General features: G+C 46.7%; 1 protein-coding gene across 1 annotated transcript in view; it reads right to left on the reverse strand.

Annotated features, from left to right (window-relative positions):
- The window catches only part of CLUH (CLUH binding protein of NUMT mRNA), a 104814-nt gene that overhangs the window by 14033 nt on the left and 78127 nt on the right, over positions 1-12654 (reverse strand). The window contains exons 19-24 of the mRNA XM_084822676.1: positions 12120-12204; positions 11289-11442; positions 9147-9286; positions 7722-7802; positions 5503-5628; positions 1470-1591 (exon numbers count right to left, since the gene is read on the reverse strand). Of these exons, the coding sequence (XP_084678802.1) occupies positions 1470-1591; positions 5503-5628; positions 7722-7802; positions 9147-9286; positions 11289-11442; positions 12120-12204 (708 nt within the window). The remainder of the gene's footprint in view (positions 1-1469; positions 1592-5502; positions 5629-7721; positions 7803-9146; positions 9287-11288; positions 11443-12119; positions 12205-12654) is intronic.

Consider the following 12654-nt stretch of genomic DNA (forward strand, 5'->3'; position numbering starts at 1 on the left):
CATGGTACTGGGACTGTACCACTTGGACTGTACTACTGGGACTGTACCACTGGGACTATACCACTTCCAAATGCTGCAGGTGAACTGACATCATGTTTCTACTCTCTCTCTCTCGGAGAGTGGCTCCACCTACTGAGTATCTGCCTGTCACTCGGCTGTTAGGAGCTCTCTGTCTAACAGCTGAGTGATGGGCAGAAACTCAGTCGGTGGAGTCCCCTTGCTTCAGCACTTGGAAGAGGGGACAGCACCTGTTGAAGTTCTGGCTGTTATGTAGCTGAGGAACAGGCAGAGTAATTGCAGGTGGTGCTTCTGTCCTCAAATGCTAGGTAATGCTGCACCGAGTAAGAATCCTGGGCCCACTACCCTTTACAAGAAGCCCCTTCTGTTTCTGAGGTACAAGGCTAGAGGGTGGAAAAAGCCAAACAGCAGGACTGAGGCCTAGCAGGGAAAGTGTTCTAGGTGGGAGTTGCATTCCAGCTAGAGATCTGAAGGTCTGGGGAAAAAACCCTGGAAAAATCTTGACCCACCCCCCTTTTTTCCGAGGACCGTTTTGATTTTTTTCTGTAAAATTGGAAAAATAGAACAGCTCTGGATTCTGAAATATTTCCTTTAGAAATTAAGACAAAGTATTTATACGTTGTTCCCCAGCCTTTACTCCCACCAAAATGATTTCTGAAAGCTATGTAATAAGAACATTTTTACAGAAAGACTAGAGATGTAAAATGTCTGGAAATAATGAAGCCAGGAGGAAACTATTTTTCCCAGCATTTCTTATTAAAATTATTGAACTAAAGTATATTTTACTGTTGGACATTTATGCTCAGTTTCCCAACATGTGCGTAGAGTCACCGCTGTGCATTCTTGACGGTAAACGTGCATTCTTGACAGCTTGGGTTTTGTTCTATAGTGTCCTGTTTCTGATGCTGTTCCAGTCATTTAATGCAGTTCTAATCAATTCAGACAATAATTACAAATTTACTGAGTTTACTTTTAAAAGTTTTAAAATATAATGATAATTTTATGTGAAAACTAAGCCATACATAAAGTAACTTTGGGAACTGCTTTATGTTCCTAAACAGCCCTCCCTAACCTGGTGCCCTCTGGATGTTTTGGACTACAATGCCCAGCATTCCTGACCATTGGCCATGCTGCCTGAAGCTGATGGGAGCTGAAGTCCAAAATATATGGAGGGCACCAGGTTTGGGAAGGCTGTCTTAAAGCAACAAAGTGACTTTAGATCTGTAAAGAGCTCTAAAAAAATTAGTATTGCCTATTTTTCATTCCCCCCCCCCCCTTTTCCAATTTTTCTGAATTTGGGGGGGGAAAGAACATTTTTTTCCCCACGGCCTCAAAATGTCCAGGCATTTCACATCTCTAAGTCCAGCACATCTGGAAGATGCCATGTTGGGGAAAGCTGGTTTAAAGCGTGTCTTTTCAGTTGTGAGCCTTAACAGGATGCGGAATCTCACCTCAGTGCAACTTTCAGGGACTTGGCACCGTGGTACTTGGAGTTGATCACGAGCGCATTCTCCAGAAATCGCAGGGAAAGGTCATACTCCATAACTCCGTGGAGGACCAAGCCGATGTTGTTCTAGGGACAGAGATCATATGCTGGTTTTATTCATTCTATTTATATCCCACCCTTCATTTAAAAAAAATCCCAGTTAGACAAGGCAGGCAACAAACCCAATGCTGCAGAATAGGTCTTTCAACACGCAAGCTACAAAAGAACGAGAAGCCCACCTCACATGTCCATCTCTATGGCATGTAGAGAATGCAAGAGTTGTGCTCAAAATCAGGGATCTGGGATGGAAAAAGTTCCTGTTGCCATATTGTTCCAAGAAAAATATTCCCATTTTAGAAGTGTTTCATAAACATACATTAGCAGTATAATGAAACACACAATCAAACTGAGCAACTAGAACTGATACGACAGTAATCAAACCTAAAATCAGGGGACACGGGAAACCGCCTTACCCATCTAGCTCAGTACGGCCAATAGCAAGTGTGGGCAGAAAGCAGATCTCCAGACATTTTGGGCTTCAACTCCCAGAAGTCCCTGCCAGCACGGCCAATGGTTGCGAATGATGGGAGTTGTAGTCCCAAGACATCCGAGATCTACTTTTTGCCCACTCTTGGCTTTAACTGAGTGGCAACAGCTCTCCAGACTTTCTCGGCTCTACCTGGAGACGCTGGGGATCGAACTTGGAACCTTCTGCGTGCAAAGCAGGGGCTCTCTCACTGAACCACAGCGCCTCCCATTTCAAAGTTCTAACCGTTTCTCAGGTGACTTATCCCCAGCAAACACATATTTACACATATCCTCAGGCCTGCTAAAATAAGCCTGTGAAACAGCTTTCAGCACCTTCATATGAGTTCATTTGCACACACACCCTGAGCCCCCCCCACACTCTTGCCAGCACCATGCAGACCGCCCCCCCCAGCAAAAAAAGTCAGTAGTTTGCCACTGAATTTGGGTGGCAAGCCACTACAGAGTGGCAATTAGGTCAAAGTTAGCTTCTTGTCAAGCTAAATGTGATCTTTTTACTGCTTTGTAATTGTACGTGGATATTTTCCCTGACTGGCTACATTTGGCTTGAAGGCTGTGTGCTGCCTATCCCTGCTCTAAAGGAAAGCGTATGCTACCGAGTCATCAGGTCTTAAAATATTTTACAAGTTCTCCAAGAAAAATAATTCCAAATTAAAGTTTTGAATTTGCTTGAATACAACATAAAATCCATAGTAAGCGCACTTTATTGAATTCCCACTGCCTCTCCCCCATATTTCAGTTGAATAGTGGAAAAGCTTTTCAGATATTTAAACAACCTGACAAATTAGCACAACAATTTTTTAGAAAAGATTTGTTTATTAAATATCCCTAAAAATAATAAACACGTTAAATCAGATCTTGATGGGTATAGGGCAGTGGAAAGAATAATTCCCTTTCCAAATGTTCTTGGAAAATTATTATTATTATTAACAACATTTCTATACTGCCCCATAGCCGAAGCTGTATGGGCGGTTTAAGAAAATTAAAAACATTAAAAATACAGTACGCAAAATTTAAAAACATAAAAACACACACAGACAGTATACACAAAGACGACATATCATTGCTCAAAACAGAGGCCTCCAAATTTATTCGGATCTGCCTGTCAACCTACGGAGACTCTGTGCTTCACTGTCCCTTCAACACAGGCTCAAGGCAGCTGATTGGAGTGCAGTACTGGTGGTAAAAGGGGGACTTCTCTGCCTGGGTTCACAGGGCAAGAAACCAGAGGGTTGGAGCCAGGAGATCTGACCAGAGAGATGATCGGCACAGGTTGCTAGCTCTCAAGATATGCCTGAGCCAAATACAGTGCCTCGAGGGAGCTCATACGCCACCAGAGAGAAGCTGTAAACACAGAATGAGCTTCCTGGAAGTTACACTGCACCAACACGACGTCAACGCCTCTACGAACACAGCGGTGTCTTTTACTCCTTGATACAGGGGTGCAGAAGTGTATTTGGATAGGGGGCCTGACTGTGCTCCCAGGCCCGCTGCGGGCCGGATGATGTCCATGGGCGAAGCCACACCACACTATCATCGTCCCGCCCCCTGGCCGTTTTAGCCTTACTCCATGCTGAGAGCACAGCCGTGCTTCTCAGCGCCACCCGCCTACTGGCTGTTATTTCTGATCAGAGATGGGAAGGAGAGTGGAACTCAGGGAAATCTCAGATCAGAAATAACAGGGGGGGACTCCTCTAACAGTGGGGAAGGGGATTCCTTCAGGGGGTGAGGCTTGGAGGCCTGGATGAATCTGAGAAGGCTCCACAGGCTGGACTGGGGAGTGTGGCGGGCTGGATTAAGCCTACTATCTGCACCCCTGCCTTAATGGAACTACCGTACAGAGCTACTAAGGTGCCACAATATCATAGAATCATAGCATAGTAGGGTTGGAAGGGGCCTGTAAGACCATCGAGTCCAACCCCCTGTTCAATGCAGGAATTCAAGTCAAAGCATCCCTCACAGAAGGCTGGATGCCTCAAGTGTGGGAGAGCCCACCACCTCCCTAGGGCATTGGTCCCATTGTCGTATTGCTCTAACAAGTCAGGGAGAATCCTGCTGATCAGGATAGAGCTCTATCTAGTCCGACATCTTGTTCCAAAACAGCACCAGACAGATGCCCCCAGGAAGCCCAGGAACAGAGCGCAAAGGCTAACGCCTCCTCTATTGCTTGCCCTGTCCAGCTGGCACTGAAAGGTACCCTGCCTCTGAACAGGAAGGGTCCGTTCCTATTAATCATGGGCAGGAAAGAACGTGCTGGATCAGGCCCAGGCCCATCTAGTCCAGCAGTTCATTCCACAAAGAGGCTAAGCAGAGGTCTCCCGAAGGCCCGCTGGCAGGGTACTAGCTTTCCCTCCAGTCAATGGTATCATAGAATCATAGAATAGCAGGGTTGGAAGGGGCCTACAAGGCCATCGAGTCCAACCCCCCTGCTCAATGCAGGAATCCAAGTCAGAGCATCCCTGACAGATGGCTGTCCAGCTTCACAGAATCATAGAATAGTAGGGCTGGAAGGGGCCTACAAGGCCATCAAGTCCAACCCCCTGCTAAATGCAGGAATCCAAGTCAGAGCATCCCTGACAGGTGGCTGTCCAGCCTTGTCTTGAAATGCATGCAGAGGCGGGCGCACAAGATCGCTCAGACCCGATCACACCAATTAAGAGTTGCAACCATTTGCTTCACATAATTAAGCCCGCTCCCGAGTGCTACCTTTTGCAATTGGTTTGGATTTATTCCTTCACGTGGCCCAGGGTTAGTGTAGGGGCAGTGACAGAAGGCTGGGCGTGAAGAAGAGGTCGGTAAGAAGGCAAGTGGAACAACAGTTACTACGAGAATCGCAGCTGTTCAGGGAAATGCGATTGCATCTCAGTGTGATGTAGCGGTTCTAGTGTTCGACTTGTGAGACCAGGGGGCTCAAATCCCCCTCAGCCATGAGGCTCACTGGGTGATCCTGAGTCAGTCACTCTGTCCTAGCCTAACCTACCTCACAGCGTTGTCACAAGGATAAAATGGAAAGGGGAGAACTATTTATGCAGCCATGAGGAAGGACATAAAATACTGCCCCATGGATTATTTTCTGAATAACCATGAGGGCTAGAAAACCTACATTAAAACATTTAAAACCATGAAAGCAGAGGTTCTTGTGACATCACATCCCACGACAAAATACAAACCTGGCCTTACGCAACAGAAACCAAAACCAAAAAAAGGAACAAGCTGTGCCCACTGAATTCCCAACACATTTTGACACAGGTCTGTATTTCCCTTGATAAAGACCTGTGTTGAAACACGTTGGGAATTCAACTGGTGCAGCTGTTCCTTTTTCAGTTTAGTTTCCAGCCTTGCAGCTGTTTTTTTCTGATCCCCGTTGGCACTGTTCCTTATGCAGCGGGCCCGCCAATACCACACAGACCCTAGCAGAGCCTCTGAAGACCCCGGGCAAAGGTATTACTCACATCCAAGAGGGCCATTTCTGGGTGATCTTCTCCAAACACCAACAGCATGAGGTAGCGTGCACGGTACAGTAAGTTGAGTGCTGTGGACAGTTGGCTGTTTGCAAAGCAGTACAAAGCCAGGTGCATCTACAAAGGAAAGAGACATGCCATCCCTGCTTTCCTTTTTTTTTTTTGCTTCTTGACAGAATTTAGCCATCCACTTCTCTTTTATAAATCCACCCCCAGCCAATGAAAGCTCTGTCTGGAAGCTTTACGATGTTGGCTGTACCACTACAGTATATTACATCCTGTACTTTATTGGTAAAACTGTAAAATAAAACAGCTTGTTTGCGAATTACTTGAAAGATGGATAGATTTGTCTTTCAAACAGAGTACCTCTCAAGACAGTTTAAATGCTTGCACACACTACAAAATGAACCAGACGGAATTACGATATGCAAACGTTTAAAGCCACTTTCGGTAAGCCACACACTGGGAATCTGGATTAACCCCCAAACATCTAATGGCATGAAATGGTCCCTGCCTATCTATGGAGACCAGGGAAGAATACACACCATTACCTGGTTCACACGATTGCTGCAGCCCACCGTGGCTTCTTTAAACCATGGTGGGTTGTGGCGTGTGCCAGCAGCCATTTGAAATATTCAACCCCCGGTTGCTTAAATAAGCCATAGTGGGCTGTAGTGATTGTGTGAACTGGCCCGGGGGGGGGGGGGGGGAGAGAGAGAGAAGAGAATGCTACAACTCTGGAGCTAACCCAAAAATGGCCCTGCACTTCTGATAGATGACATCCCTACCTTAAAGTAAGACATTCTGATCAGGGCCAGTGCTGGATTTAGGACCAAGCCAAGTAAGCCATGGTTCTAAATATGTTAGAGATAACGAAGATGCATTATATTTGAAATCGCTTTGGCTTAATATGTTGGAAAGTCCGGTGTGACTTACAGCAGAGTTGCCTTATATAGAGAAAGCATGGCAACACAGCATTTGCTACTGGGTGCAATAAGCGTAGACTAGAGCCAGTTTAAAATAAGTCCAAATCAACTTACTTCATTAGTGCTTTTACACACATCTTCACAGAAGGCTATCTTGCATTGTTTAACTACAAGCACCCCCTAACGCTGGGTGGTACCCTTTCATTACCCTTGCTATTATAATGTCATACACTTTTTTCTCTTTATTTTTATGGCATGTGGCCTCTGAATCTTGACACGGCTTGGGCCCTCAGCATGTCTTAATCCAGAGCCCTGTCAGGGCCTCAGTGACAGAAAATGGCTGATAAACATGTTTCAGAAAAGAAAACATTCTAATTTTAGAAGTGTTTCATAAACATACATTAATAATATAATGAACACACACAGTCAAACCGGGGAACTAGAATTGATACGATAGTAATCAAACCTAAAATCAGGGGACACAGGAAACCGCTTTACCCATCTAGCTCAGAATGGCCATCAGCAAGTGTGGGCAGAAGGTAGATCTTCAGATGTCTGGGGCTTCAACTCCCAGAAGTCCTTGCCAACACAGCCAATGGTTAGGAACGCTGGGAGTTGTAGTTCCAAGACATCCAAGATCTACTTTTTGCCCACTCTTGGCCTTAACTGAGTGGCAACAGCTCTCTAGGCGACTTTCTTGGCTCTACCTGGAGACACCGGGGATCCAACTTGGAACCTTCTGCATGCAACTTGGAACCTTCTACCACTAAGCTAGAGGAGGGTTTTAGCGTCCCCTTATCCCTGGAAATGCTACGTTTCTGTGGGCACGCCGGCACTTCCATGCTTCTCCACCATCCTCAGCTGTCTGCTATGCAGGGATGGGCAGAAGGTCGACCTGCATCTGGTAAGATCTTTGGGTGGCTTTCAGTAGATTTGATTTGTACCCTACCTTTCTATTCCAGAAAAAGGCACTCAAATCACCACGGATTTTGGACTCCCAAGCGTTTCACAAGAGTAGTAATGAAGTGACGCATCCCCTACCTTAAATAATGCCTTAAATAATACTGCTGAAATGAAGAGAGCTTGGAGTAGCCAAGAGTGAATGTTTGTGGAGGAAGACTCTGATCTCTGGTGAGTTCTGGTACTCAAAACAAGATCCTGGGCTTGGGATGCTTTAATTCTACAGCCTGAAGGCTGCCCGGCCCTGTGCATGGGCAGAGGGCACCCATGTCCCTTCCTTCAACCTAGCCACCACCTCCTCCTCCCGCCACCTCTGTTACTTACATATTCTTGGATTGTGTTGGGATGCTCAGTGCCAAGGACTCTCTCACTCATTAGCACCGCTTTCTGTTGATTACTTAAGGCCTAGAGAGAAGGAAGAAGTAGAAGAACAGGAGGCTGCAAACCAGGAGAACAAATTCATCTCGGGGAAAGCTCTTCAGCTCTCGCAAAAGCTGGAAGGATTTCCTAGCTTTGGCTGACGTTTGGTAAAAACAGCTGTTAATGTATTAGCAGGCTCTGGTTTCTCTTTTCGGTGGCTGCTTCTATTCTGAACTTTCTGAAGTTAACGTCTCCTAGTTTGGAATCATCATCACGAAACTTTCTTGTACAATTAAAAAAGCTTACTGTTTCGAATGTAGGAATGACATTGGAGAACACAAGAAGAGCCCTGCAGGATCAGAGCAGGGGTCCATTTCATCCAGCCAACCAGCTGCTCACGGGAAACCCACAAGCAGGACCGGAGTGTAACAGTCCCCTCCCGCCCATGTTCCCCAGCAACTGGGGCACATAGGCTTACTGCCTCTGACACTGGAGGTAGCACAGAGCCATCAGGACTAGTAGCCATGGATAGCCTTCTCCTCCAGGAATTTGTCTAACCCCCTTTTAAAGTCATCCAAATTGGTGGCCATCACTATGTCTTGTAAAAGGTTTGTAAACGTATGAATGGTGTGGAGAAAGTAGAGTGTGGCTGGGTTCACACAACATGATAACCCATACTCAAAGTTGAGTATGGGTAGCATGTGGGTTGTCGTTGAAACGTGGGCTGTTGTTGAAACGTGGGCTGTTGTGTTGTCTGAACCCAGCGGTGGTAACAAACCCACACTTCACAACCCAACAGCAAACCATGGGTTTTCTTCATGGGTTGTTTGTGGTTAACCAACCATGGTGTGTTATCATGGCAGGGTTCAGACAACACGACAACCCGTATCTCAACAACAACCCACGTTTTAATGACAATCCACACTCAACTCATATTCAACCTTGAGTGTGGGTTATCGTGTTGTGTGAACCCAATCAGAGTGAAGTTTCCCCCCTCTCATAGGACTAGAAACGTGGGTTCATCCAATGAAGTTGATTGGCGGAAGATTGCAAACAGAAGGAAGTCGTTCACACAGTGCATAATTAGCTTACAGAACTCATTGCAACAACATGCGGTAATGGCTTCAAACAAATTAGTCGAGGAAACGTCGATCAATTGCTACAAGCCACAACGGCCAGATATGCAGCCTCCCCAGTTGCTGGGAACAAGAGTGGGGAAAAGCGATCGCCCTCATGCCCTGCTTGTGGGTTTCCCTGGGCAGCTGGCTGACCACCGTGCGGACTGGATGCTCGACTACATCGGCCTTTGGTCTGAGCCGGCAGGGCTCTTACGTCATGGAGAACAACAGTAGCTGTGGGGCGAAGGGTGGGTTGCCCGGCTCCCCGTACCTCTGAATAGTCTCCCATGATGTAGTTCAGGCGAGCCAGCAGCCGAAGGCAGGCACAGATTTCCACGTGCATCGCGCCATACACGTTGTTGAACAGGTTTAAGGCCTCGCTGATCAGCTCGCAGCCCTCCTTCAGAAAACCTGACACACACCAAGGGGGGAACAAGCATTTGTTCAGACGTCTGTGACAACGCCGCCCATCCCGCTCCCAACAGCAGCGGTATGCGCCAGGTGGAGGGAATCCCGCAGAATTCTGCGGGAATGGAGAAGTGAACGCGGAATGCCGGTGCAAACTCCAGCTCCCTGAGAAGCAGGACTTTTTTGTTTTGCTTGCTGACTTACTTTTATTTTTATACAGCTCACGAACACACTCCTGACAGATGCCTGACCTTGTTGGTGGTGCCGCCTTTTATTATTTATTTAAAATTTTAAGGCTGCGTTTAAGGGTGGAACTTCCCAAGATGGTGCACATAATCAAAGAAACAATACGAAACGGTAAAAATCCATCAACACAGCAATTCCAAACATAACCAGCAGCCCCAAAGGCCACCGTGAACAGGTGGGTCTTCAGAGCTTTCCTGAAGACCTGCAGAGGAGGAAACTGATGAACCCCCAAATGAATCTCATTCAAGAGGTGCAGGGCCTCTTCTGAAAAGGCCCCCGCAAGAGGGCAGGGCTGCTGCCGTCTATGGAGGCCAGGGAAGAATACACAGAATACGTTGTTTGTGGGCATCCTTGAGGCATTTGGCCAGAGTGGGAAGCACGGCAATCCCTAAGCGGCCCTTAAGAAGGGCCTGAGAGGCCCTTCCCACGGTCCCAGCACCATCTCAGGCATGTCTGGTGGGAACGCAGGAGAGGGACTTCTCAGTGGCTGCCCCAAGGCTCTGGAACTCCCTTCCTAGGGAGGTGAGAGTGGTACCCTCCTTGATCTACTTTTGCCACCTAATGCGAAGAGAAAACTCTCTGGAAAAGACCCTGATGCTGGGAAAGACTGAAGGCAAAAGGAGAAGGGGACGGCAGAGGATGAGATGGCTAGATAGCATCACTGATGCAATGAATATGGACTTGCGCACGCTCCGGGAGAGAGCGCAGGACAGGAAGGCCTGGCATGCTATGGTCCATGGGGTCACGAAGAGTCGGACACGACTGAACAAAAAACTTTTTTGTTCCGGCAGGCCCTTGGGGATAGCTGGTTTGGACCTGTGAGAATATGACGGATGGATACTATGGTTATATTTCTTGTTGTCTTTTAACATTTTGATATTTTATACAATTTTAATATTATTGATGATTTAATTATATTTTTAACTTTTGTATACTTCTATTTATAGGTTTTAACTGCACAAGTTTTAATGTTGTAAAGCCGCCTTGAGTCCCAGTACTGGGAAAAGGTGGGATATACCACTACTACTACTACTAGTAGTAGTAGGTGGTGGTGCTACATATACAAACAACTGTTTTATCTCCCTTCTTGTACTGTGGCTTTATTGTATTCCATTGTGTATTTATAATTTTAGAGTTATGATTCATGTGCCATTGCTTTTATATCGGTTGTTAGCCAGCCTGAGTGGAATATAAATAAGATATAAACAGATGTTCCTTGCCCACCCCCTGCCCTGCATGACCTGTACAGATTTTTTCTTCTTCTTTTAAAACAACATTCCAACAGACTCAGCATCACATTTTTAAGAGCTCAAGTAGGCAGTCAGGCTGCTCACACAACACGCTAACCCACACTCGGTGGTTGAGTGTGGGCTGTTTTGAACCTTGGGTTGTTAGTTGAACCGTGGGTCAGCATGTTGTCTGAATGCAACAAGTTTTCCGCAGGGCGGGTTATTGTGCTGTCCGAACGCAGCTTGTTAACCATGCAGCGTGGCTTGTTAACCACCCTGAACAACCCCAAAACAAACCATGGGTTCTCCAGGTGACTTGTTGAGAAAAATAAGCCACACTGTATGGTCAACAAGCCACCATGGCTGCGTTCAGACAACACGCTAGCCCACAGTTCAACGAACAACCCACGGTTCAAAACAACACTCAGCCACCGAGTGTGGGTTAGCGCGTTGCGTGAGCAGCCCCAGCGGCTCTCCTCACCCACTCAGGCAGCATCTCTTTTCCCCCTCTCTTTGCCATGAGCACCTACCTTGCTGTACTTTTGCCTGCCCACTCTGGAAGAAGTGGAACGCATCTGACGCTTTGGGGTTGACGTGCTTCACGACAGGGAAGATGTTGAGGATGTCCTCCTCGGTGAATGACGGCTTGTGCCGGCTGTCAAAGTTATACTCTTTCAGCAGGATCTGAAACACATGCAGGCACAAAAGGCGTTCCACACTTTTCCTTAGAGGTTAGGAAAAACCGGTTCAGGTACTGCACTGTGGCAGAGGGCTGGCAGCAGGTTTAAGGGCCCTCAGTAAAGCGTCACCTAGTGCAGGGGCGTGGAATGTCACGCCCAGGGGACAAATCGGGTTCTCTGGTGTTCCTCAGACGGCCATACCACTGCTGACACAAAGTTACGAGGGGGGCCCTGGACTCTGACACCCCAAATGCCATGCACCTTTGTACCTTTCATGCTGTTCCTGCTTTCTACAGGTCCAAGTTTTTTGTGGGAACACCCATGTTTTTATTTTATTTTATTACAGCAATGAAATATGTATTTTATTGCGGTAAGCCGCCTTGGGAAGGCTTCTGCCCTGAAAGGCGGCCAAGAAATATTTTAAATAAATGATCTGCTTTGCAGGCAGAAGGTACCAGGTTCAATCCCTGGCATCTCCAGTTAAAAGGAACAGGTACCAGCTAACAGGAAAGGTTTCCTCTCTCTCTCTGCCTCAAACCCTGGGAAACTGCTGACAGCCAGAGCAGACGACTGATCAAGTCTGACCTGGTTTAAGGCAGCTTCCTGTGTTTTTCTAAGTTGTGTTTGGAGAGGTGAGGGAAGAGGAAGGCGCCTAAGATGGTTTGGGTATGTTGTGCTCACCTGGATTCCAGTTTTGAGGGAGATCTCACGGAGAAGGGTGATTTTCTGTAGACTGTACACCTCCACTGCTTGGTCAACACTCTCACTGCAAAAAGAAAGAAGTCAGAAGGGGTCTCAAGGTTGATTTATGGAATTTTGATAGCACTTTTCAGAGCAACACACACATCCACCATAAGACAGCTAAAACCAATCAAAATCTAAACATTCTCTCTCTAGATACACTCCCCCCCCCCTCTCTATATGTATATGGGAGGGAGGGAGGGAGGGAGAAAAACACAAACAGCAGAACCAGAAGAATCTAGAGAAATATCTCCCCAAAGCATGGCAGAACTGCTGTTAGAGGAATGACATCAATGAAGGGGCCAACAAATAGCCCATGACAGGTTGTTCCAGGGCTCAGGGGCCATTGTTAAAAAGGCCCTGCAAGTTGCAGATATCAAATCTGGCATCTGATAAGATGGCATTTAGAGTACTGATTTAGCATCCACGTATTTTAAATTCCACCGTTTATCATAGTTGCAGGATGTGGGTGATT

This window comes from Heloderma suspectum, chromosome 16 (genome assembly GCF_057233095.1).
Source record: "Heloderma suspectum isolate Gila_16-S chromosome 16, 16-S_ref, whole genome shotgun sequence".
Classification (NCBI taxonomy): domain Eukaryota; kingdom Metazoa; phylum Chordata; class Lepidosauria; order Squamata; family Helodermatidae; genus Heloderma; species Heloderma suspectum.